Here is a 26,314-nt window from a genome sequence, read left to right as displayed (position 1 = left end):
CCCCCAAGACACAGACTGAGGTCCGAGCATTTTTGGGCCTCACGGGATATTACCGCCGCTTCGTGAAGGGGTACGGTACCATCGTAGCCCCCCTCACGGAGCTCACGTCCAAGAAACAACCTCGACGGGTAGTCTGGACGGAGGCTTGTCAGCAAGCCTTTGAGAGATTGAAGAAAGCCATGTGCGAGGCCCCGGTCTTAAGGGCCCCAGACTTTTCCAAGAAGTTCATTGTCCAGACAGATGCATCAGAACATGGCATTGGGGCAGTGTTATCGCAACTCAACGAAGAGGGTCTGGATCAACCCGTGGTCTTCCTATCCCGGAGACTACTTCCCAGGGAACAGAAGTGGAGTGCAATAGAGCGTGAAGCCTTTGCAGTGGTATGGGCTCTGAAGAAGCTGCGGCCATACCTGTTTGGCTCGCACTTCCTTGTTCAGACCGACCACAGACCCCTTCGTTGGCTGATGCAAATGAAGGGGGAGAATCCCAAGTTGTTGAGGTGGTCTATTTCCCTACAGGGGATGGACTTTCAGGTGGAACATCGGCCTGGAGTGGACCACGCCAATGCAGACGGTCTCTCAAGGTATTTCCGCCTTAGTGATGAGAACTCCCAAGGGGTTGGGTAGCTCTCCCCACTTTCAGCTGGGGGGGACGCGTGTTAGACCTGTCAGCCCTTTGGGTGGTCCCTCCTCATCATTATTTCTTTTGTCCCACTTTTGCCTCAAACCCTGTTTGAATTTTTCCTTTTTGGGAACCACCAGACTTTTTCGTGTTGCTGCAGATTCAGGGAGCCATTTTAGCTACCCCTGAAACTTCTGTCTGAGGGCCTGGAGCACAAAATGGTGGCCACCTGTGACATCACCAGCATCCACTGGAACCTACCAGCACCTTCCAGAACATTCCAGGAGATTCCAGAACTCTGTGACAGTTGGAGACCGTTTAGAATGTTGGGAGGATAAGAGAGGCAGTTGGCAGTTGAAGCTGGCAGTTGGCACCTGACTGGTGAAGAGAGAGGAGCACAACAGTGAAGGAGGAAGGAGTGAAGCAGCAGGGGTGGAAACTTGTGCCTGGAGTGGGGTCCATAAACCCACCCTTGATACTTGTCCCTACTGATGGATCCCAGCCTATAGCCCTGTGTGGGAAGAAGACAGAAGAAAACCATCCTAAGGACCTGGACAGCAGGAACAGGCCTTAGAACCAAGAAAGCAGCAAGATCCTGACCTGGAAACTGGTTTCCCTGGAGTCCGGCGTCGAGTAGCCTGAAGACCTGGAGCCCGAGGTGGAGAAGCGGCGCTGACTGAAGTAGCAGACGTCGTACCCGGAGCCGCCTGAGGTCGTGAGAGGGCGCCGACGGGGGTCGAGAGGAATACCAGAGGTCGAGGAGGAAGTGAACCGAGGTCGAGCGAGCGGCGTCATCGGAGGAGTGAAGTCCGCCCTCCGGAGTCGTCGGAGACCGAGGTAGAGGTGAACCGGAGGTCGGGAGTGAGGATCGCACTCCGGAGTCGCCCGGAACCTGAGAGGAGGAGCACCGGAGGTCGGGGGTGAGGATCGCACCCCGGAGTCGCCGGAAGTCGACATCGAGGCCAGGCCGGCCGACGTCATCGGAGCCGAGAGCGCCATCGGACCGGAGTCGCCCGAAGTCGACATCGTGAAGAGACTGCCCGACGCCGTCGAACCGGAGGTAGAGATCGAACCGAGGCCGCCGACATCGGACCGGAACCGCCTACCGGCGTCGTCAAAGAACTGACATTGTGCCGAGGCCGCCGAGACCGAACCGGAACCGCCTCACGGCGTCGACACGACTCCAGCGGCGTCGGAACATCAGAAAAAGGGCAGTAAGTGGAGTAGAGGGCGCCTAAGGCCCTGTGGAGACCTGAGAGACTACTCTAAGGGGCTAGGGAGGTGCTGAAACCCACCTGACTGTGCCTGGGGTGAACTGGGACTGACCTAGAGAGGTTGTGTGGAGACGGGAAGCCAGGGCATTGGTATTCCCCCCTTTGATCTACCTCAGTTTAGGCCTCAGCCTTGTCCCAGCCAGGGAGTAGCCTCCCCCCTCAAGCCTTCCACAACCCTACAAGCTGTGCCTGGGCCAAATCAGCCCTTAAGAAGTGAAGTGTCATCTGATTATATGAGGGTTGCTGTATACTTTTAATTATTTATTGGGGATACTGTATTTATTGAATTTTTATCTATTTATTGCTGCACTATATTTATAGGTCCACAGGACTTGTTGGTGTACAATATTTATTGGTACAGTATTTATTGCCTCAAAGTATTTAATTGTCTGTATATATTGCACTTGTATTTATGCCCTGTTATTTATGATCACCCCTATTTATTTCATCAAACAGCCAATATTTATTTGACCTGCACTAATTGAAACTTGTATATTGTGATTGACCTATTTATTTTTCCAATCAGCAACTAAGAGAAAAAGATAAAGAAGAATATTTTCATAATTTTTACGGTGTAGAGTCGTTTTTGGAACGGATGCACGCATGGTTATTGTATGGGTATATTGTATGCTTAGCACTGCGCCTGTTTCCTGACCACTCGAGCCAAGCTACCACAGTGTGTCCGGAAGACCACCACCACCCTTTCTAGTGTGGGAGTGGTTTTCCAACAGTGGTTCTCCAGGGTGTTTCTTTCTACTCCTTCCAATTCTCTGCTTCCTGGTTTAGCAGCTTGAGAGAATTTACAACCCCGCTTCAAAAACAGGCAAGGAAAAGATAGTGCCGGTGCCAAGCTCCTCTTCAAACCAGCTCCTGACGCATAACCTCTCCTCTGTGCCAAATTTAACGCGGCTTCAGACCATCGTCCCCCACGGGTCGCCACGCCCTCTCTAGCCGCCACCTCTGTGGCAAGACCCCAACACAATATTGGGGTAGGTGTTCCAAACACGCCAGAGCCAACGGGGGATACAGCAGACAAACCGCCAGGCATGGACTGTAAGCCGCTCGTGTTTTTGCCCGGTGCGACTGACTCCGGAGGTCACAAAGGAAACGCAAGTCAGGGCATAAAAACCGAGAAGAAAACAAGAGGAGAAGAAAATAGTGCAAACGAGCCCAGCCCAATACAACTACAGTCTGTCAGCGCAGACGTTTTTAGCGTTGTCTTCTTCGTCTCCAGCAGCAAAGACAAAAAAAAAAAAAAAAAAAGAAATTCCCCCAGCACGCCCTACGTTTTGCCTGGATCACTGCAGCTTCCAACCGCCAACCTCCCGCGAATCACCACTCCTCCTCAAGCCCCGCCGCCGCCGCCTCAGCGCCGCGACCTGAGAATGCCGGGACCTGAAACGCCGAGAGAACATACCACAACACAGCGCCGAAAGGACCGAGAGTCTGAAGGGAAAGTCATTGAAAAATCCCCCCACATCCAGGTGAGAGTCTTGTTACGTTGTTCATCCGTTCATGCTATCTTCCGCAGTACTTGCTTGGGAGCGAGATTCCGAGCCTGCGACCGCTACTAGCTAGCGGCCGCCATTTTCCCCCCTACATTACACTCTTGTGCTGTGAGTATTGAGCTTGGGATAGTTATGCATCGGCAAGATGATGTTAATCAATATAAAATAGTCCAAGTATCCATGGAATTAACCTTCTCTCATCAATTGCCACAGGAAGTAGTAATAATGTGCCATAAAATGTAGATAACATGGCATCCAGTATCCAGGTATGCCGTTCAAACGCCCTCCCTTCTTGAAAAAGGACCAGCCCCACAGGTACCAAGGCCATTAAACATCATTCTTCATAACAATCAAAGGTGATCCCCATTTGAGGACTCATTATTATGTTTAAGATATTCTATGAGCAAGGGATACATGTCTATGTTTTTGCTTCTGATGCAGTATATTCTAGAAAATGTGTGAAATGCTTGAATACTAAAAGGTTCTTTAAAAAAAAAAACTCACTTCTACTCACCATGCGCATGCAAAGCACAGCCAGATCAGAATGTCGGCAGCTAATAGGGAGGCGAGTGAGGAGGCAATCAAGTGAATTTTTTTTTTTTTCTTCAAGAACCACTTTATTCAATCAAGTGAATTGTATGTATCAAACGGATGTAGAAGTGAGGTAGTAATATAGGTAGCTCTAATATCGCCGTGAGGACAGCATATGTTGTATATAATCATTTGGGTTCCTACTGCTTTGCTGCGACTGAAGCTAATTTCAGTCAGCACCATCTACTCTCTGCATCAGAACTGCTTCCCACTCTCCTGCAGTCTTGAAATAAATGGAAGACATATATCTTCAAAGCGATTCACGTCCACAACACACATCGGTCGCCCAGTGGTATTATAACTATCTTAAATCTACACCTTAACTCTGGCCTGCAGTTCTACACTTTGTTCACACTACATAGGTACCTCTGCATGCAAACAGGGCGCATGCATACAGTCTAACAAGTGAGTAGGTGAATTCATCAGATTCATGTGCCTCTGATGATCTATACTCACAGCGTGTGTTTTTGTGTCCTCCCTGGCTTGATTTCAATGTGACAGTTAACTCAACAGAGGTTAAAAAGGGAATGTAGGCTCTAGTGGATTTAGGGCCGGATGTACAACCCTTTTTGTGCTCACAAACGGGAGATCAGCCTGTTTGCGACAACAAAAAAAGGTCATGGCTTGTATAAACATTATGTTTTAAGTCACTGATGCGTAAAATAGCGTTTGCGAATCTCGCTATTAGGAAGGGGCGTTCCTTCCTAATAGGGAGACTCACTTCCATGTACTATTGTTTTGCAACCGCTTTTGCGGCCGCAAAACACTCACAGTTTACCACCTACTTCAAGTAGGTGGTAAACCACTCGCAAACGGGAAGGGGTCCCCAGGGGACCCCTTCCCCTTTGTAAGTGTGTGAGAAAATATTTTTAAAAGCAGGCAGTGGTCCCAGGGTCTACTGCCTGCCCTTAAAAAATTAAACTGAAAAGTTTCATTTTTTTTAATTTTTTTAAATGCATCCCGTTTTCCTTTAAGGAAAACGGACTGCATTTTTTTTTAAAAAACTGCTTTATTTAAAGAGCAGTCCCAGACATGGTGGTCTGCTGACCACAGCAGGCCACCATCCCTGGGAGTGTTAGCCATTTCCTATGGGGTAGCAAATTGCGCTTGCCTCATGAATATTGATGAGGCATGCAATTTGCGACCCCATTGGGAATCGCTAACAGTGTCGGTGACACTGATGTACTTTGCATTTTGTGAGTTTCAAATTGCGTGCTGCAAAGCAACGCAATTTGCGAGTCGCAAAATGTAATGGCCGTACATCTGGTCCATAGATCAATATGCATGAAAAAAGATGTTTATGACATGATATGTTTGTCTCATGATATTTAGGCCGTGGTATTCTGGTGCTATACTCTACAAATCATAGGTACAAACTGCACATAATACTGGTTTGCACACCCCTTGATAGATTGAATCTTACAAAAATTGCAAATCGTTCCGGGGCTGTTTAAGAAAATATAGCAATTTTCATATTTTTTACAATAGCTATTAATAGCCAAATAAAAGATGCTAGTGCACAAAGTGGATGGTATTCTGGTCTTGTAGGTAGCTTACAAAACGACAAGAATGAGCCTTCTGAAAATATTCTGCAGCAAAGTGTGTTGATATAATGCCTGTTTATACTTTACATTTTCATAATTTGCAACTTCCGCCAGGAGTTATGCTTTAAAAAGAGCGACTTTGCATGTACACACATTCCTGTAGGAAGAAAGGTTTGGCCGTGGTCCAGGATATGCGAAAGAGTGTTTATTTTTGTTACCGAACCTGGCAAGAAGAATGCCCTCGGTATGCTACTAGTGTACAGTTTTTACATTGTGAGTCATCAGTATTACACAGCAGGGAAGTAAATCCGGAGTCTTTGTAACTGCTTAAATGTATCTCTTTTAGTGTTTTAGCATTCTATATGTGTATATGTAATATGTGTATGTATATGTATATAGGTATATATATATATATATATATATATATATATATAGATATATATATAGATATATATAAAAGAGTTTATCCGAAAGACGGTTATTGTTTAGACATAGAGGCTTTTAAGGTTCAGGGATGGGTAGTGTATAGGGATTGTAAGAGCTTTTTAAGGTTCAGGGATGACAAGTTTTTAGGGGCACTATGGAGTTTTGGGGGTTAAGAATAGGTAGAGTTTAGGGGTTGTAAGAAGGTTTTAGGATTTAGGCTAGGTAGTGTCTAGGGGTAGTAATGAGTTTTAGGGTTCAATGCTGTATAGCATTTATGGTTTGTGAGAAGGGAGTTTTTATGGTTCAGGGATGGATAGTAAGGAACTTTTAGGGTACAGGAATGGGTAGTGTATAGGAGATAAAAGTTTTTAGGGTTTAGAGACAGGCAGTAGCGGCCCGTGGAGGGAGTTCCGTGGGGCGGTGGGCTGGAGCTGGGGAGGGGCAAGGTGGGGGTCGTAAACTCTGGCTCACGGCCGACCAGAGTAATGTAAATACATAAATAAATTAAACTGATTTCATTGCAGGTGCTGGAACGCCAAATGCATTTCAGCGCGCGCAATGAAATTCGTTTTATTTCTTTACATTACTCCGGTTGGCCATGAGCCGGAGTTTACTGCCCACCGCCCCATGGAACGTCCTCCACTGGCCGCTACTGGAGATGGGTAGGATTTAGGGTTCAGGGATGAATATTGATTAGGGTTGCTAAGGGTTTTTCAGGGTGCAGGAATAGGTAAGATAAAATGTAATTATATCAAATAAAATTCAGTGAATTAAATAACTAATAATATTTTAATGAAACTTAATTAAGAGAACATTTAAATTATCAGAGTATTAAAATGTGTTAATTTAGAATGAAGTGTGTGTGTGTGTATTTGTGTGTGGGCATTTATTAACCACCTATATTGATATAAAATTGTATGTGTGTGTATCTATATATGTATAGATATACACACACATACATATATAAACATGTGTGTGTGTGTCTGTATTTGAATATATACATATAAATCAAATAGGTGTTCAAAATAATCATTGTGAACATACCTGCAGAGTAAAGGCACTCCCAATGTAAAAGAAGCATTTGCATAACCAATAGGTCTCGCTTTGGGGATATTGTGTTCAGCCAGAGCTATTGGCTTTGCTAGTGTCTTTATGTTATGTTGTAGAGCAGATGCTGCGTAGAATGTTGAGATGTTATAATAAAGTAGTGTTATAAGCAGTTTCGTTACCAGTGGCGGCTGGTGAATTTTGAAAGTAGAGAGGCTTCTGTTCATCCCAGCAGACTTTAAATATGGCAGTAATGGAAGGCAGATGACGAGGCGCCAGGCCTCTAAGGCAGCTTGAAAAACAAAGCAAGGCGCACTTGAACTCACCGTTTTCAGCTTGGTCATGGTGTTTCTCCCAGAGATGTCTCTCTCGGGCCCAGCTGCAGCTGGTTGAAGGAAGGAGGGAAATACGAACCCAGCACAGACCGAAGGAAGCAGTACTAGAAATCCCACCTCCTATTCTCATAGGCTGACAGTAACAAGGGTCACAGCCAGTCAGAGGAAGAGGTAGGATCTTAGAAGGATGTTATGAGCTACGTCATAGATCCGGGCGAGCCGAGTATTCATTCAACCAAAGTCCGGGCAAAACTGCTGCTTTAAATAGCGCCTTCTTGCCCTCACCACTGTCTCACAGATGCACACTGCACATACGGGATTTGGGCGGTATTGAAGTCATCGACCTCGCATGTGAAGCGTGTATTTGTACACAGCTGTGCTGCACTACTACCAGACTGGACAGTGTAAGTGTCGCAGCCTCAGACCAGTCCAATCTTCTTCTCTGTCCTCTGAGACTGGTGATGCCCCGCCCCCTACGCCCTCATGCAGGAACCGCCACTGTTCGTTACCTTATATATATCCAAAAAGTCATTATTGTCTAGGCAAGGCCTACAAAATGAGGTACTGCTTTTTTTCAACGTCGATGTACAGTTTTCTTGGAAAGTCTGCTCAGGCCCAAAGGAGTTGGTGATGATCATTGGGCCAACGCTGCCCAGACTCGCAGCTGAGTTTACCACACACGTAAGTGGAGGGGTTACGTCACATGCATGCTGCAAGGACTGAGTGAAGACCTAATAAAACTAAAGTACAACGGAGAAAACGCAAAACAGACAACCCCTATCCGTCTGCAGGGAATGCCTGTGCACTTGCTCACTCGAGTATGTAATATGTTGTACCCTATCCCCTGTTACTAAAATGTACCACAAGATTATGTGAGTTTACATAAAGACAGCATATACACTAGCGCAAGGATACATTACAAAGGAAGAGACAGGTGTAAACCAGCATCACAAGTCATGACTGTAGCCATTAGAAACACCATGGTAAAACTTGGTACACAGCGCTCACTGGGAGAAATGTTAAGAACACTCCAGTACTGCAGTCAGACACCCCGAAAAGATTTCACAACGGTGGGTGGGAAAGGAAGGAAAGAGTTCGCATGAAGGGGGTCCAGAAAGGCATCTGGCAAGCCAGGTTTTTAGGATAACCACTGAATGTGAATTTATGCCGTGTAATATACTGAACATCTGGCATGGACCCAGCCCTCGTGACCAAATGCTGGACTTGTTGATAGTTATTGAAGAGATGAAGTAATGGTGGCTGGCGCGTGCAGGCTTTGTAGCTGCGTCCCTTGACTTCAGCTTTACTCGTGGGGAAATAATAAGCCCCACTGACAACCCCAGCGGGTAGAGACTCTTGGGTACCGAGCACTAAACCAGAGATCTTAAAACTCCCCATCAGTAATTACTGCAGAAGCACGGGCGTTCATTTTAAACATCCTGGACCAATCCCTGAAACATAATCACCTTTAATGAGTAACAGCCCACTACTCTGAAATATGTTGGTTAAGAAGAGTATGTAATATTCTGCACAGTGGCTCCCTGTCACGCCCGACACCTTAGCCAGTAATTATTTTGTTTACTTGTAGTACTTTGCATTCTGGGACATTTAGTTTTGCTTTTCCCATTAAAATAATGGAGGCGCCGCGTCAGGCCTGGAGAAAGGTGTCACAAGTTGCATGGAAATACTTGGCAGCCAGGGCTGTATTATATCTGTATCTTTATTGAAGCAAGTGTAACTAGACTTTCACAACTAAAACAATACCAGTAGTGTCTATAGAGCGCAACTGCTGTACACCCACTGCTTTATCAAGGTCTCAACTGCCTGGAACAGTTGCAGGCCACCGGAGTAAGGAGGCGCACTGACACGTGGCCCTTCATTGCCACCTCACATCCTCAAGCAACAGTCTCTACTGGTCAACAAACAACAAACCCTGAACGGTGGGGGGCAAGGGTACACCTCTCACACAGACGGAGTGCCGTGAACTTTCTATGTGCCAAACATACACGAATATGTGACGTTGCAACGGATGCCTTTACAACGTGGTCGTTACAATGACTGCGTTGTTACCACACATGCCATAACATCGCAAGTCGTATCAACGACTTGCTATAGGGGGCGTGCTGGACTTAGGAATAGTATTAATGACTATTCCTACTCCAGTTTGGGCAACAAGGGAAGGCGTTGGATTTAAAATCCAACACATTCCCTGGTGCTGCACACCCCCTAAAGCAAGTTGTTGATATGAGTTGTGATGTAATGGCACACGTGGTAACAACGCGGTCGTTGTAACAACCGTGTTGTAAAGTTACCGCGTTGTGGGGACAACACACACACTGCGGGCAACTACACAGGCCCACTGACAGCCAATCACCTGTGCTACATAGGTAAAGAATGTATGCACCGGCTCCAGATAGCCATCAAAGCAGGTGAAGAGGTCAAGCAAAATAGCCTGCCCTAAGCTTCATCACATATGGTGAACAGGGCAAAATGACAGACATGGATATGTTGGTCCAAATACTCAGGCCTCTGCACACACTTGCTTAATGCCTGGAAGGTCTCTTAGGTGTAAGCTGCTGGCCCCATCCTTCTGAGGCAAATCTATGCTGCACTGAGAGATCTCTACCACTGCGGCTGTGAACAGCACAATCACCTTCCCTGCACTCCACTGTGCACTTACCTTACTAATGTGACAGAGCACTGTAGCTCCCCTTTAGTCAATGGCAGAACACAGCACTATGCATTACCATTACACATCATATAAGATAGTACACCCTACAGTGAACTCACCGTCCCTATCACAAGGCAACATAATTACACTTTGCTACACAGCAGGACACTGTACTATGCACTCACACACTGCGTGGCGGAGCATTGTAGTGTGAACGCGCATCCCTAAGAGATGGAACAGCAGAAAACTGTAGTGTATGCTCACCCTTTCTATAGGACGGGGCACTGTGCCTTGGACTCACTCTCTCAATGACCGAGCTGTGTAACTCATGATCAGTACACAGCAGGATACCGTGCAGTTCACCCCTCAGATATGAGTGGCACTTTATGATAATCTTTTGGAAAAGCAGAGAAACAAGTCTAAATTTTGGGAATCCCCTTTCCGAGTTCCAATTGTGTAAACACTTAACGAGTCAGTAGTTGCCATTTTTGTTTGTGAAGTTGTAGCCTGGGGCAGGAGGGAGGTGGCCCTGAGTCGAGCTCGGAGTAACACAGGAAATGAACTTCACTGAGCGCAGCAGACTACCGGGACAACGTGCATAGCCTCAGGGAATGGACACCAGAAATACGGGCACCGAAGCTGAACAAAACCCACAGTATATCTGTTGGTTGGAAGACGCACACTGGGGTCTACTGTAAAACAAGCTGAATAATAAAAAGATTGCGGCAAGTTTATCCGTAAACAGCTTGAAGCCTCCAGGGTCATGCTCTGCCTACTGTCTTCGAGCAAGTGTTGGAATTGCTAGACCCTCTTCAGTCTCTACGGCTGGTCGGCCCTTTGCTTCTTGCACTGCATTTCTATGGACAACAGTGTCTTGGTGGGCACACTGATGTTGTAACATGGAGTTAGCGACAAAACATTAAGATGGCTGCTAGATCAGTCCTGTCAATGTGAATGTGGCGTAATGACTAGAGCGGCCGACTTTGAAACTGGGGAACCGGTTTTGAGTCTCTGCGGGATGCTCAAAATCGTGAGTGATTGTTAAGAAAAAATGAAAAATAAAAATGTGATGAGTATGATATGTCAGGAGGGGAAAGCAGTGATGAGGGGGTTGGGGCACAAACAGGCCCCTTCTGCAATTTGATCTCAGTTTTTGAATGATCAGCACTTGTGACCAAGATAACAGCATGATTTACTGCCCTATCTACAGAAACAGTGTTGGAGCAAACCTAAGCTCAGAGCGAGAATGCTCTGCACATGAAAAGGGGAACTTCACCCAACACGAGCAGGAAACTTTTGAAAAAAAGAGTCCCCCCAAAGAACAAGTAAACAGCTAAAGCATAAAGATACAGTACTTAGTCTCTGCTCCATGGGAGGTAACAGAAAGACAAAAAGGAGGGAAAAGTGAAGGATTGACTACTAGCAGGCAATTGGTTTTAAAGGACACTGAAACAAACAAATTAAAAGCAGTTAAGCTCACAAAGAAGTATACTGAAGTATATACAAAAGGTCTTGAAAGCTTGACCTAAAAATTGCGATCTAAAAGAACACCCAATGAACTAACTGAGATGTAATGACTCCCACTGAAACTACCTGTGAAGTAACGACCTACCTTCATGCCCTTGATTGCAGTCCTTGTGCAGTTGTTTGACGCATGTTGCACCAGATGTCCAAACTGGCCTCTTTTGCAATAAAGCTGCTTTGTGTGCAAAAATGGAACAGAGCTAGTTTTTGGCATTGCATCATATAAGGTAGTATGAAGGACAGGAGGGGCGACAATGTATGTTTTAGTGGCGTACACATTTGCGTCTTGCCGTTCCATTTAATAAACTGTGTTTTTGTTTTGTGCGATTAATTACTCACAATAGCAACAAATATTGGCACGGCCAATAGGTTTTGCCTACGTAAGGTATTAGCTTTGTCACTGTTTTTAGCCATGGTGTACAGCAGCACAGCAGCTGTGCAGCATGGCCAAAATGTTATTTTAAAATACTATGCATAGCCAATGCTGGCCCTATCATAGTGCTTTTGTTATTGCAGGCGGAAGGGAGGGCTTCAACTATGCTGCTGCAAAGCAGAGTGGCTGCTGGGCAGCATGGCTGAAAGTTTTTTTAAAAGGCATGACAGCAACAGCGCTTTTTTCTATTCCTGGTTGGAGGGAGGGCTGCGTAGGAGGCAATATGGAGTTAAGGATGGCGTGTGGGAGGGCAACTCAGCCAATGGAGGGTATGGTAAAAAGCGCTATGACTGCCAGCGCTGGCCCACATCACAGCACTTTTCATTGTTATTCGGGTGGGTTGACAGCATGGACAACAGAGTGAAGGCAGGTGGCAGTGGCAACACGGACAACAGAGGAAGGGAAGGTGGCAGGGGCAGCATGGACAATGGGGGATGGGAGTTGGGAGGGGCAAAGCAGTTGGGAGTTGCAACTGGGAAAACAGAGCGAGGGAGGATGTGCAGGTCAACACGGACAGTGGTGGGGGGGGCATATGTTGAGGGAAACACAGACAGCGGGGGAGAAATCCTAGACAATGGAGGAGAGACTGATGGGAGAGAAAACAAGGGCAAAAGACGCAGGGCAGGTGGGGGTAACATGGACAATGAAGGTAGGGTGAGAGGGGAGCAACGCAGAGAACAGTGGAGGGTCGGCAGGAGGCTGGCCGGGGGTAGAAGTACACAGGAATACAGCTGACAAAGACGCGCTCCGGTAGAGTGCTTAAACACAAAGAAAAAAATAGCGCCTAAAAACTTGAGCAGTAGAAGTGCACAAGTAATGCGTCCACCTGACACCACGTAAACTTTAGCTGTATGCCATACAGTGTGCAGCAAGGCACAGGAAGCATAGCCTGAGCTCCAGTAGTGTTTCGTGCTGTTTTAATGCAATTATTTTGACAAATCATGTCATACATTTCGAAAATCTTGTCACATTACATTTTTGCAAAGAAGCATGTTACATTTCCACGTTCCCTATTCGCTCCTTACTCTGAACGGGGTTAGCATACCTGTCGACCTCTTCAATAAAAAATATAGGCAGCCATACATGTTTGGGAGGGTGATAAACATTTGAAAAGTGGCTGCCCCTTTAAAGTCTATGGATGCATTTTGATTGTCAGACAGGTGAACAGAAATAAAAAGAGGGTGACACCCACCAAAAGCATAGAGTGGATTGGTATGGGTAGCTAAGGGAAGTAGTCTTTGCTACCAAGGGTGGGAAATACAGCCGGGCTGAACAGCCATGCCAATTTGGACGAATTCACATTGCAGAGAAATGCAGCTGTTGCCTCGGAGTTTCCACCTTGCAGTTCATCAACCCTACACCTTAAACCAATGTTCTCCTCTTTTTTCAGTCTTAAAAGGCTGTTAGTTCTCCATTTTCTTTTTTTCCATTCGAAATGTGTGCCCTTTTCCACAAAACTCAGGTTGTGCATAGCCATCCAAATATTTTCTAGTAAACCAATTAACAGAACCAATAGGGCTGACTTATGACTGAAAGTGCCCCTTCATTGATGTGTGTTTATGCCATGGATCTATTGCTGTAGAACTGTAGTCATCTGAACATTTGTTAATTGTTCTAAGGAAAAAGAAGTAAAACTATGTCTAATTTTATTTTTTAGCTGAATGGGGACTCTCATGCAAAAGTGCAGCGGGTACTGAGACTGCTATCCGGCGGAGGTCTGTCTATAACTGGATCGCACATCTTATGTGGAGATTTTCTCTTCAGTGGCCATACTGTTGTGCTGACCCTAACCTACATGTTCATTAAAGAATGTAAGGACTTTACAATTCCTCTGCTAATCTTATGCATTGAAAGAGGACTTAAATGTTGGTTTTTGTCAAATTTATACCTGAATCACCGAAACAAAGCAGAAAAACAAGCTCAGAGTGACACCATTAGGTGCCATTCTGGCTTGAGTGTTGTGAATGACTAGAACCCTCAATGAAATACTGACATAGGATCAGCAAATCAAAGAGTTTATAACGTGGGTATTACCTAATATTGTTGACCTGTATTGAAAGGATATTTGACTCGTGCCACTAACTGCAGTGCATTGAACTCGTCATGCCTTAGCAGGGAGCAAAACAAAGCTTAAGATCTAAAACACATTTTCTCTTAAAGCAAAGGGTGAATTCATTGCAGAAAATTCAGATAAAGGAATTAACAAATTTGGTGCTGAAGTCCTGTTAACAACTTGAAGACAGAAATTGAAGGAGGATAAATAACATGAGGGGCATTAGAGTCACAAAATAGAAAAGTAAATATGGAAAACATGAAGTATTAATTTATGATCACAGGGTATTTATGCTAAACCCAAAGAGGAACAGCTATTTTGAATTTAAAAGTGAATCGAGGACTAAAGGGAATAGACACAACAATTGACTAGCTGAATATCACCAAATACCCCTTGCAACAAAGCTAAAGAGAAGTTTACTTAAGTGACACATTTGTCATTGTGAAGGAACAGGAAAGACCACTTCGGGCATGACAAGCTCACATCATAAGGCTCTTCAAGTGATACATTAAGCTGTTATAGATGGTGTGAGCCTGGAAAGAGTTCAGACGTTTGAGTATTTGGGTTTGACTCTTAATGAAAATATGACCTGGCCTCAGCATCAGATTAAATCCCAATGAAAGTTAACGCAAAAGGCGGGGGGGATTATTAAATTATGGAATAAATCCACGACAAAACCTATCGGGCCCCCTCTCGAAATCTATAAAATGCAGGCACGTGGGGCAATAACCTATGGTGGTGAATTGTGGGGACACAATTGTGCCCCTGCAATTACTGCCACGGAAAACAAGTTTCTTAGGCAGTTAGTTTCTCTGCCTATTAGTTCACCCCTTCTTCCACTCAGGATTGATTTGGGAATAAGATCATTAGAGGAGGAATTGGGTCTGAAGCCTTTAACTTTTTGGAGGCGCCTATGGGTAACACCTGAACTTTTTAGTGTTAGGCAAGAGCTTATGGAATTATTAAAACTCCCTAATATATGGAAATTCCCCTGGCTAAAATATATAAAGCAGGAATTTGAGAGGTTGGGTTGCCCTTTACTGTGGACAAACCCGGAAGAGGCTTGTAGAAATATATCGCGCGAAGACTTTGTTAACATCTATTATGATTATAATTTGTCTGTTTGTTTACTGAATAACCAAATGGGGTCAATGTCCAGTACATTCATAGCATCGAAAGATTACTATAAGATGGAGACTGTCTTGGATGACATTAGTCACATTGGGCTAAGGAAACTCTTTCTCCAATGGAGACATAACTCCCTACCAATAAGAGCCCTTACCAGTAGATGGCATCCATCTACCAGCAAAAACTGTCCTGCGTGCACCGAGGAGCTCGAGAATGATATCCACGTTATGTTCTTCTGTCCTTCTTACCGGAAGCCCAGGAAGACGTGGATCATTCCCATATGTAGAAATTGGGGGATTAGGCATTGCTTGCATTCCTATCGAATATTAGAAACTGACCTATCCCTATTAACTGTTTTTGCTGTAAGCAAATTTTTAGCTGTCATGTGGAATATTAGAAGAAATTATGTGGTAAAATGAGACTTGGTGCATCAGTGTTTAGCCCAAGGTGCATAAAGCCTACTAATGAGGAGTGGGACTTTTAGTTGATTTTCGGTATAAACGAAGAAAATGTTTTTATGATTAATAATTGTGATGGGAAATTGTATTTTTTACCCTTGTATTCCAGAATTTTATATCTCAATCTGTAATGATTTGTTTTGTAATGTATTGCGATCTCTTTTATGACATTTTTATGTCGAAATAAAGATAATGAAATGATACATTAAGCATGGTGTTAATAAAAGAGTTTCACATTAGAAAATGGCCATAAAGAGATGAGAGGAGGAATCACTTGGACTTAATAACCACATAATTTTAATTGGGATACTATTAAAAGATTAAACATAAACAAATGCACATATCTGAAATAAATGCAGTCACCTGGGCTAAAAAAACCTTTCACAAACTCTACCAAATCTTGTCATATTCAATGAAAAGGAGTTTATGAGGCCACGCAGCATTCTGATGTAGAATACTTAATGTAGGATATATTAAATACTTCCTTTAAGTATACCCACACCATTCTGAATTTGGGTTCACATTAGTCAAATCCCACCATGCTCCTTTGATGTACGTGGCCATTTGATCAACAAATGCTTTTTTGTGGATAAAACAGATCCACATATTTGTCACTTTTAGTAATTTAGTTTTAACTGGATTTGTTACTCTTCCAAAACAATTACAATCCTTCATTATACAATGTGAGAGTAAGGATCTCTTAGCACACTGTAAAACATGTTTAGTTTATCTGGATTATTATGCTAAGATATCTTGCTTAGACCCATATAATCTTGGAAAGACCATAAAAGAGTCCAACCTCTACAAGCTAGTTGTAATTTCCATTTTACCTCTGAAGATGTGCTCACAAAAAAATATCTATTTTTTATATCACGGTTGATCTGAAAAAAAGGTACAAGACAGGCATGCAGAAATGGTTTCTAAATAATTTCTAGTTTTTTAGTTTGGTTTGGTGGGGTCTTTTGCCTTAGCGTTTCTTTTTCTTTTTTTCTGTTCACTTTACCTACATTTTAATTTGTTCTTTATTTTTATCTTGAATGGGACATTTTATTATTGTTTTCATTTTATCATCTCATAATGACATCTTAACTTATATTTGGAAATCTTCGACAATAAATCAGGTCATATATTTTTAAATGCTGCCTTAGTTGTGACAGATGGCTTTGCTGACTACACTCAATGCCTCGGATCACCGCACCTCCATTAGTGCCTTTTGTAAAAACCTTACACCCAGACCATCTGAAAACGACACACTTGAGATGTGACTTGAAAAGTAACAGCATTTTTTGCTCTCCTTCTTGCTGCCACTTATAATGAGAGGCAAATTTAAGACTTTTTGTCTTGGAGCACCGGCAATAATGAAGTACCCCTAAGGTTCAAATTATGTTGAAGAGGGAAACTCACAAGTTCAGAACTTGTAAGATATTTCACAAACTTAACTTCTAAAGTTACTACAAGAAAAAAAAGGACCCTAAACAGTAGTAAATGTACTCCAGATCATTCAGCACCACACTTGGCCAACCACAGGTACTGCAACACCCTGCCAAAGAAAATAATGGAGACAGGAACTTAAAATTAGGCCTGGGCGAAGCACTACGCTATGCTCGCGTAGTTTGCGAAGTTCGCGCTACTTCGCACTACGCGAACTGCACGTAGCACAGTGCGAACAAGCGTAGCGTAGTGTTGCGTAGTGCTGCGGTCATTTTTTGCTTGCTCGCGGTCCTCAACGTCAAGTTGGCGACCGCGAGCAAGCAAAATGACATCCCGGCGAGTCTTTTTCCTTGTTCGCGATCGCGAGCTTGGAAAATAAACCTCCCGGCGAGATTCCCAACGCGAGGAGGTCAGGTTTCTCATTGCGAGGGGTCGCGTATGCTCGCGACCGCTCGCGATGAGAAACTACCAGTTCGCGTTGAGAAAGCTGCCGCTCGAGTAAAAATCTACTCGAGCAGCAGAGAACTACAGCTCGCACTGTGCAAGATGCCATTTTCAATGATTGCACAGTGCCGGTTGCATGTCCGCACTGTGCAATCATTGAAAACAACATCTTGCACAGTGCGAACATGTTACTACGCAGTTCGCGAAGTGCTACGCGTAGCTCGCGTAGTGCGAACTTCACTTTGCGTAGCTTCGCGAAGTGCTACTTCGCGAACTACGCCCACCCTTACTTAAAATAACACCCGATAGGAAATAATGTTAAAATAAATTAGTGCATTTTGACATCTTGAAAATATATATAAATGTAATGAAATGTTCAATATATTACCTACTGGCGGTCGCCAGTAGGTAGTTATAGTTAGGACCACGTTTCCATAGGAAAACCTCAACATTCTATTTTGAATAACTTTGGCGCCGGTCGACGAATCCTCGCGAATTTCTCAAAATAGGTGGGGCGCTACGCTCCGCTCCTACCCTGAAAGTCTCGGGGGGATTCGTCAAGCGGGGGCTGAGATAAAAGGGGGGTCCCAAAACGCGTTTTTCCCATGCATTTTTCCATAGGACCTTTAGAACGAGCTACAGCCCGAACGGCTGAACAGAATTACTAGAAATTTGGCAGAGAGGTAGTCCCTAGGTCAAGGAAGTGCCTTTTGTAGGTTTGGTGTAAATCTGTTCAGTAGATTCTGAGAAAATAGCCTTTAAATCAATATATATATCTGAGCCCGCTTACGGTACGCTTACCGTACGCTTACCGTACGCTTACCGTAAGCTTACGGTGGCGTGCGCGAGCGCGATTCTGATTGGCTCTTAGATCTTAGTAAACATTCGAATCGGCCGAAACCAGGAAGCGGCGTCCGCCATTTTGTCTCTCGCACTGAGTGTTGTTTATCAAACATGATGGCCAAAAACATGTTACGGGGCTGTTTTGACAACTCCCTCCCACATAGTCATGTTGAGGGAGTCCCCAAACATCCCCCAAGAGCAAAAACGGTTTTATTTTTTTTTCGGCAATTTCGCGGGGTACGCTTACCGTACGCTTACCGTACGCTTACCGTAAGCTTACCGTACGCTTACGGTAAAAAAATAAAAATAAAAAAAACACTATCCACACTTACCCCACCCCCTGTGCTTTTGGTGGCCGCAGGCCACCAAATGTGCAGGGCTTATTAATAGAGAAAAAAAACGTAATTTTGGCAACATGAAATTATAAAATCGAAATAAAAAAAACACTATCCACATTGACCTCACCCCCTGTGCTTTTGGTGGCCGAAGGCCACCAAATGTACAGGGCTTATTAAAGTTGATAAAAACCGTGCACGGAACGAACTGCGTTAAGTGGGCGCGCACGCCACAAATGGCGTAAAGTAACTTAGCATTTAAAAAACCGTACAAATTCACTGAAAAAACCATAGGTTTCACACACGTTATAGTTAGGAAATAGCATTTAAAAAACCTTGCTAATTCACTGAAAAAACCATAGGTTTCACACATGTTATAGTTAGCTGGACATTTTACTGATAAAAAACCAATGAAATTCCCCCGTTATAGTTACTGTAGGCAACTATAACTCACGCGACCGTAATCCTCTGCTGATGACATATGTGTCTTTATGAAAAAAAAATATTTGTAATATATGTATAGCTAAAATTTAATGGAAGAAGATATGGGCAAATAAGTGTCTAAATACAGTATTAGCATCAGCAGAGGATTGCGGTCGCGTGAGTTATAGTTGCCTACAGTAACTATAACGGGGGAATTTCATTGGTTTTTTATCAGTAAAATGTCCAGCTAACTATAACATGTGTGAAACCTATGGTTTTTTCAGTGAATATATATATATACGAGCACGTTTTGAATGCCTAGTTCCAACTGCCGCTGCTCCTAAACGAAGGGCGCGTCGTCCGTGCGGATCAACCAGGCAAGATCCGTTAACATCTCCAAAAGTCCAAATCACCACAGTGAAAAGATGACAACGCCATGTCTTGCTGAATAACAACATTTTAATCGTCAGCTGCTGGACGCGTTTCGCTTGTCCTGCAAGCTTGTTCACCAACCAACCATATATATATATATATATGTATATATATATATATATATATATATATATATATATATATATATATATATATGTGTATATATATATATATATATATATATATATATATATATCCAACAGGTAGTGCTAACTCGGCGTGGCTGAATCGTTGAAGCCTCACACCCAGAGATCACAGACACGGACCAGTTATTCTTTAGTGCAATTTATTCGCTTGCTCGCATAGTAGTCGCCATAACGTTTCGGCTCCTCAAGAGCCTTGTTCACATGACAACATATACAATCAATCAACTTCCTTAAATAGGAGGGCAAGAGCTCTACACGTGGTATATGTCAGTATAGACATAAACAACAGACTTTGATGGATTAAGGTTTCAAATGCTACCAACTTGAGGCATAATTCATATCATGCTTTGAAATTACCCAAAGGTTTACCAAAGTCAAAATCACATGAAAAAACCACTGTAATGCAAATAAATTATAACGCATCACATTGAAATAGTTTACATAGTTGTGCAATAATCAACATTATCAATGCGTGTTGAAAAAAATCAAATCCATCTACTGTCGACATAAAATCCTTGTAATGTCCGTATTAATCATGAATCGCGGGTTAAATCCCAATGTATTCATCCAGTAGTCTGTAATGTTGTTACTAATGGGATGAATCCCCCTTATGCTCTACGATATGTTGCTCTTGCCCCATTGTACCCTGCAGATCCCTGCAGCGTGCGAAAGTGAGGAGATGTATACAGTGCAAATAACGCCAATAAATAAACACATCATCAAATAATTTAACATAACATCAAAGACATATAGTAAAATACTTCTAAAATTCATATATGAAAATGCGAATGCTAAAAACATTGATGATAAAAAGTCACGGTTGTTGCGTAGGTGCGAAATATGTAGATCAATTTAACGAGGACAGCAGATTGCTCCCAATCACCATTCTCATTTTAGACATCCACATAGTAAATCCATGGCAATTTTCAACATAAAAGCTGCTGTACGGTATGGAAAACCCTGTGGTTTGGTATACTGTGGCTTTCGTGTATTCCTGGGCCAAAGCATCAATTACTGCCTATCGAATTGAGGTCCACCTCTATGTATACGCAACGGGGTGATAGATCGCTGCTCGTATGTATCCTACCTCATCATGTTAATGCCCCCCCAAAAAAAATTGTTTTTATATTTTTTTGATATTAACATGATTGTTAAACGGGTCGTGTGATGTGCAGTACTAAGTAGTACTTCCTGACCAGGAGGTGGAGAGGCGGATGTGTATTGCCTAGCCTTAACAAAAGTACGTCATATTGGTGATGTAACCAATATCACTAATAATAAATACTCAGGTGGTAAAACTATAAATAGAATATAAAAAGGTTAAAATTGTGATCCCACTACAATAAAAACCTTAGATAAAATCCATATATTTTGATAGGCTAGAACACAACATTGAGACCACATGTACAGAGCATCATCATTGTTATTATCGTCCAGTACGTTGGTGGTGGGTACAATTAATGAGCAGTGGCACCTAATATAAAATCGTATGTAAATCCTCAGTAATGTTGAGACCTCCTGGCGATTTAGAATCTAGTTGAAGTATATATTTTGTTTCTAACCGCCTCAACTTCGCCTCCCTGTTGCCTCCTCGTCGGCTAGCTGGTACTGCATCTATGACAAAGAAGGACAGGTCTTTACTATTACTGCGGTGTGCCTCCTTGAAATGGCGTGCCACCGGGTAGGTATTGTCCTGGTTAACAATGGCTCTAAGATGCTGTAGGATACGTTTATGTACCTCAAGTTTGGTACTGCCTACATATCTGAGTGGACAAGAGCATTGGAGCACATACACAGCGTATTCTGTTTTGCACGTTAAAAGCTTCACAATGCGATGTTTCTTGTCACTAAAACCATCGGTATATTCCTTGGTATTGACCCCATGCGTACACGCTTTGCAAGTTTTACATTTAAAAAAACCCCCATTGGTTTGAAGCCAGCTGGTCTTTTCCATAACTTCAGGGTTGGTATCCACTATGTGATCTTTCATGGAGGGTGCCCTGCCAAAGGTTACAATTGCTTTACGTGGTAGGGTAGGACCCAAAATGGGGTCACTGAGTAAGATGGGCCAGTTTCGGTTGAAAATCCGATACAGTTCTTTATGTTGTTTATTAAAACCTGTTATGATTCTAAAATCATTTTTCTGTTTATGTGTTACTTGTATTGCTGTATCACTTTTGAGCGTGTTGTCATATTTATCAAGTAAATCTGTTCTTGATCTACTGCAGGATTTATTAATGGCCCTATCAATTATCTTCTCTGAATAGCCACGTTGTAGAAATCTCAATTTGCTAGCTGCTTGTGCCTCTTCTAACACCGTGTCATTGCTACACACCCTACGTAATCGTAGCATCTCACCGTATGGTATACTATTGATGAGGTGCTGTGGGTGAGCACTGGTGGCATGTAATATTGTGTTACCTGCGGTCTCTTTTCTGAAAAGTTTAGTTTCAATGGCACCATTAGATATATAAACCTCAGTGTCCAGAAAAGTAACACTGCTTTGGCTCATGCTAGCTGTAAAGCTAAGGTTGAGGTTATTTTTGTTGATGGACATAATAAATTCCTCAGCCGTTTCCTTGCTCCCGCCCCACACCACAAACAGATCATCTATACATATACATATATATATATTACCTACTGGCGGTCGCCAGTAGGTAGTTATAGTTAGGACCACGTTTCCATAGGAAATCCGCAACATTCTATTTTGAATAACTTTGGCGCCGGTCGACGAATCCTCGCGAATTTTTCAAAATAGGTGGGGCGCTACGCTCCGCTCCTACCCTGAAAGTCTCGGGGGGATTCGTCAAGCGGGGGCTGAGATAAAAGGGGGGTCCCAAAACGCGTTTTTCCCATGCATTTTTCCATAGGACCTTTAGACAGGGCTACAGCCCGAACGGCTGAACAGAATTTAATGAAATTTGGCAGAGAGGCAGTCCCCAGGTCAAGGAAGTGCCTTTTGTAGGTTTGGTGTAAATCTGTTCAGTAGATTCTGAGAAAATAGCCTTTAAATCAATATATATATCTGTGGCAGCTTACGGTGCGCTTACCGTAAGCTTACCGTACGCGTACGGTGGCGTGCGCGAGCGCGATTCTGATTGGCTCTTAGATCTTAGTAAACATTCGAACCGGTCGAAACCAGGAAGCGGCGGCCGCCATTTTCTCTCTCGCTTCCTGAGTTGGGCAGCAAAAACGAACCCCAAAAATGTGTAAAGAGGCAGTTTCATGAGATCCTAACCACCCAGCATTGATACAGGGGTCCCCAAACCACCCCCAAACCCCCCAAAAAAAAAAAAATTTTTTTTCGGAAAATCGCCGATTACGCTTACCGTACGCGTACGGTAAAAAATTGTAAAAAAAAAAGAAATTATCCACATTCTCCCCACCCCGTGTGCAAATGGTGCCCGAAGGGCACCATTTGTGCATGGCATATAACATCTAAGAAGTTAACAAAGAATACATTTCACAAAGATGCGCAAAATATGTCCCCCATGTGCGCACGGTGCGCGAAGCGCATCGTGCGTACATGGCCCATCCCACTTAACGTGGGCACGCGGTGCGCGCAGCGCACCGCGTGACCACTGTGCGTGCACGGCACTAACTGCGTAAAGTGGGCGCGCGGTGCGCGAAGCGCACCGCGTGCTCACTGTGCGCGCACGGTTCGCGAAGCGCACCGTGCGCGCACGGAACGAACTGCGTTAACTGGGCGCGCACGCCACGAATGGCGTAAAGTAACTTAGCATTTAAAAAACCTTGCAAATTCACTGAAAAAACCATAGGTTTCACACATGTTATAGTTAGCTGGACATTTTACTGATAAAAAACCAATGAAATTCCCCCGTTATAGTTACTGCAGGCAACTATAACCCACGCGACCGCAATCTTCTGCTGATGACATATGTGTCTTTATGAAAAAAAAATATTTGTAATATATGTAAAGCTAAAATTTTATGGAAGAAGACATGGGCAAATAAGTGTCTAAATACAGTATTAGCATCAGCAGAAGATTGCGGTCGCGTGAGTTATAGTTGCCTGCAGTAACTATAACGGGGGAATTTCATTGGTTTTTTATCAGTAAAATGTCCAGCTAACTATAACATGTGTGAAACCTATGGTTTTTTCAGTGAATATTATATATAGATAATATATATATTATATATACACCCCCAGATATATATTATATATACATATAATGAAAGCTTTTTATGTACTTATAAAATATTTTCTTTTTTAATTTAAAAATAAATGCAATTTCAGTTTATGGCAAAATAATTTAAGTTAAATTATTTACATAACTTTTAGTAAGGTTTACTACTTAAAAAAGAAATATAAACATTTAATTTCAGGCAGTTTTTTTAAACAAGTATTTAAAAACAATTCAAATGTAATTTTATATATTTAAATTAATTAAATATTTAATTCAAAATTAAGTTAGTAGTGCTGTGGTATTTTATCTGATGTTCTATATGTACAATAAATATATAGATATAAGTGACATTAATATTTAACATAAACATATTTTAAGCAAATATATTTTTTGAGATTAATACATATTTTAACCTTTCCCTGTAGTTTATCATAGGGAGATCTCTGCCTGGGTGGAGAAATTCTCTGCCTACATGTGAAAATGTACTAGTAGTAACTTTACACTTGTAAATTAGACTGCAACTTCTGATTTCAAGGGGGGAAGACATGCAAGTCTATACTTTTTAGTACATTTTCACTCTTAAATGATGAATAGCCAAAAGTTGTAAACTTACTACAAAGTATAAGAGTAACTTTAAACATGTAGATTTACTCACGTGTAAGCTTACTTTTTGAATAGGCCAATAGAGCACAATGAACCATGGGTTGCTCAATGTCTAAATGGGGGTGATGTGGTTGAGTTACCAAATTGCTGATTTGGAAAATAGAGACATATAGTTGTATAAATGTAGTGTACATTCCCGTTTTGCAGTCCCAGGGCACGTCTTTATTATTACAGCGGGGGCTGCACACTCTTGTGCAGCCCCTGCGGTAATACCAATTGAGTGAGTGCGCAATGAGAAGGGGCACATTCCTAAATTTGCATGGGGACATGGACCGTGTAATAAAAGGAATACCTTTGCCCCTACACCTCATACAGTATTAGAGATGTGCACACTGGTGCTAACAGGCTCATTGGGTGTGCTCTAACTGTGTGCTAGTTAGGAAGTGGCATATAGTTACTGCACATATTGTGACCACATTTGTGATAAATATTTTCAGGTTAAATCTGCTGATATTTATCAGTTGAAATGTCTTGTGTTAACCAAAACATGAAGGTTTTGTTGCAGTAAGTACCAACATATTCATATATAACCTACAAACTAGTAATTTGGTGGTTTTTATCACACCCTATAAATTCCATCTCGATGGATTCGGTTTTTTTCAGTCCCGATAAGCATTGCATCATTTACCCAGCCACTATTAATGATGGCCTTAATCTCCATCTGCTTAAAAATCTGTAAATATGTGAAATTTGATATAAATATGTGAAGACCCCAACAATAATCTTATTTTTTGATACCAGTCCAGAGCCACCTTTGGGTAAAGCACTGCTTTGTCTTCTAGCTAGGTGCACACTGTATAAAACCAGCACATTCTTGGATGACTAAGCTCAGAGGCATTCTTCTCTCACATATTCTTTTGGAAAATATTAAGATCATGTGATTTTTTCGGTCACAGATTCTGAAAATAAATGACAAGAAGACCAAATAGTCCAGTATTCAAACTTCTTCCATTCAAATGTGGGATAATATTGCTTTTTCTAAATTTGTGTAAGGCAAGACTGATACCGTTAATATTGCCTCATAGGATACAGATAATAGAAAAGCTTCCTTTGACCCAGTGAAGCCTCTACCTTAAATACTTTCTGCAGCCTTTTTATTTTCTCCACTCTGTCAGTGTCATAATGCTTTGAATGCAACATGATTGGCTTGGATAGAACGATGGGAGGGGCCCAGCCCACAGGTGTCATATAGCCACAGATGAAGGAAGACTATAGTTAGCTGTGAAGGAAGGGTGGGTGAAGATATGAACAGGTTTTAGTTCTTTACTTAAGTCTCAATGTTGCAGGCTCCCTTTTGTCTAGTCTTGTACTAAAAAAAACTGCAATTTAGGAAATTAACATGGGGTCTCCTGCATTTGCAGTCCAGTAACTGCCCGGCAGTGAGGGGAGCTCTGCTCATCTAAGGGCCTTTGTAGATCTGTGAGGCAATCTAATTAAGTGTCTCATAATTGCTATTAGGTAAATTCAAAATGTTTACCTTAACACTTTTTTTATAGATATCCAAATATTATAGTATTATAGCCTGCTGTCAACAGGCCATAGCTCTTGTTAAAAGCCCTAGTCACAAGCTGTGGGTAGAATGTATTAAATTAAAAAGGAAGAAACAGAAAGACAAACATTAGCATGTTGGATCCACAGGCCTAAATCAGCCTTTATTGGCTCTGAGCCACTCCATTATCTTTAGTGGAGCTCTCCATATTCCACTGTTCAAATTTTCGTAACACGACTGCAGAATTTCAGCACAGGCTAGCAGCACATTTCCATGAAACTCTGTTGGCTGGAAAAGACTGTAACAGGAAACTCTTGTTTAATAAATAATAAACCTTCCTTCTCTTTA

General features: G+C 42.7%; 1 protein-coding gene across 4 annotated transcripts in view; it reads left to right on the top strand.

Moving 5' to 3' along the window:
* SGMS2 (sphingomyelin synthase 2) overlaps positions 1 to 26,314 on the top strand; it is a 270,340-nt gene that overhangs the window by 226,982 nt on the left and 17,044 nt on the right. For all 4 annotated transcript variants that reach the window (XM_085641391.1, XM_085641392.1, XM_085641393.1 and 1 more), the window contains one exon: positions 13,632 to 13,785. In XM_085641391.1, the coding sequence (XP_085497517.1) occupies positions 13,632 to 13,785 (154 nt within the window). The remainder of the gene's footprint in view (positions 1 to 13,631; positions 13,786 to 26,314) is intronic.

The sequence above is a fragment of the Triturus cristatus genome, chromosome 2_2 (assembly GCF_964204655.1).
Source record: "Triturus cristatus chromosome 2_2, aTriCri1.1, whole genome shotgun sequence".
In the NCBI taxonomy this organism is placed as follows: Eukaryota; Metazoa; Chordata; class Amphibia; order Caudata; family Salamandridae; genus Triturus; species Triturus cristatus.
The sequence above is the reverse complement of the archived record's forward strand: the minus strand, read 5'-3'. Positions and strand labels throughout refer to the sequence as shown.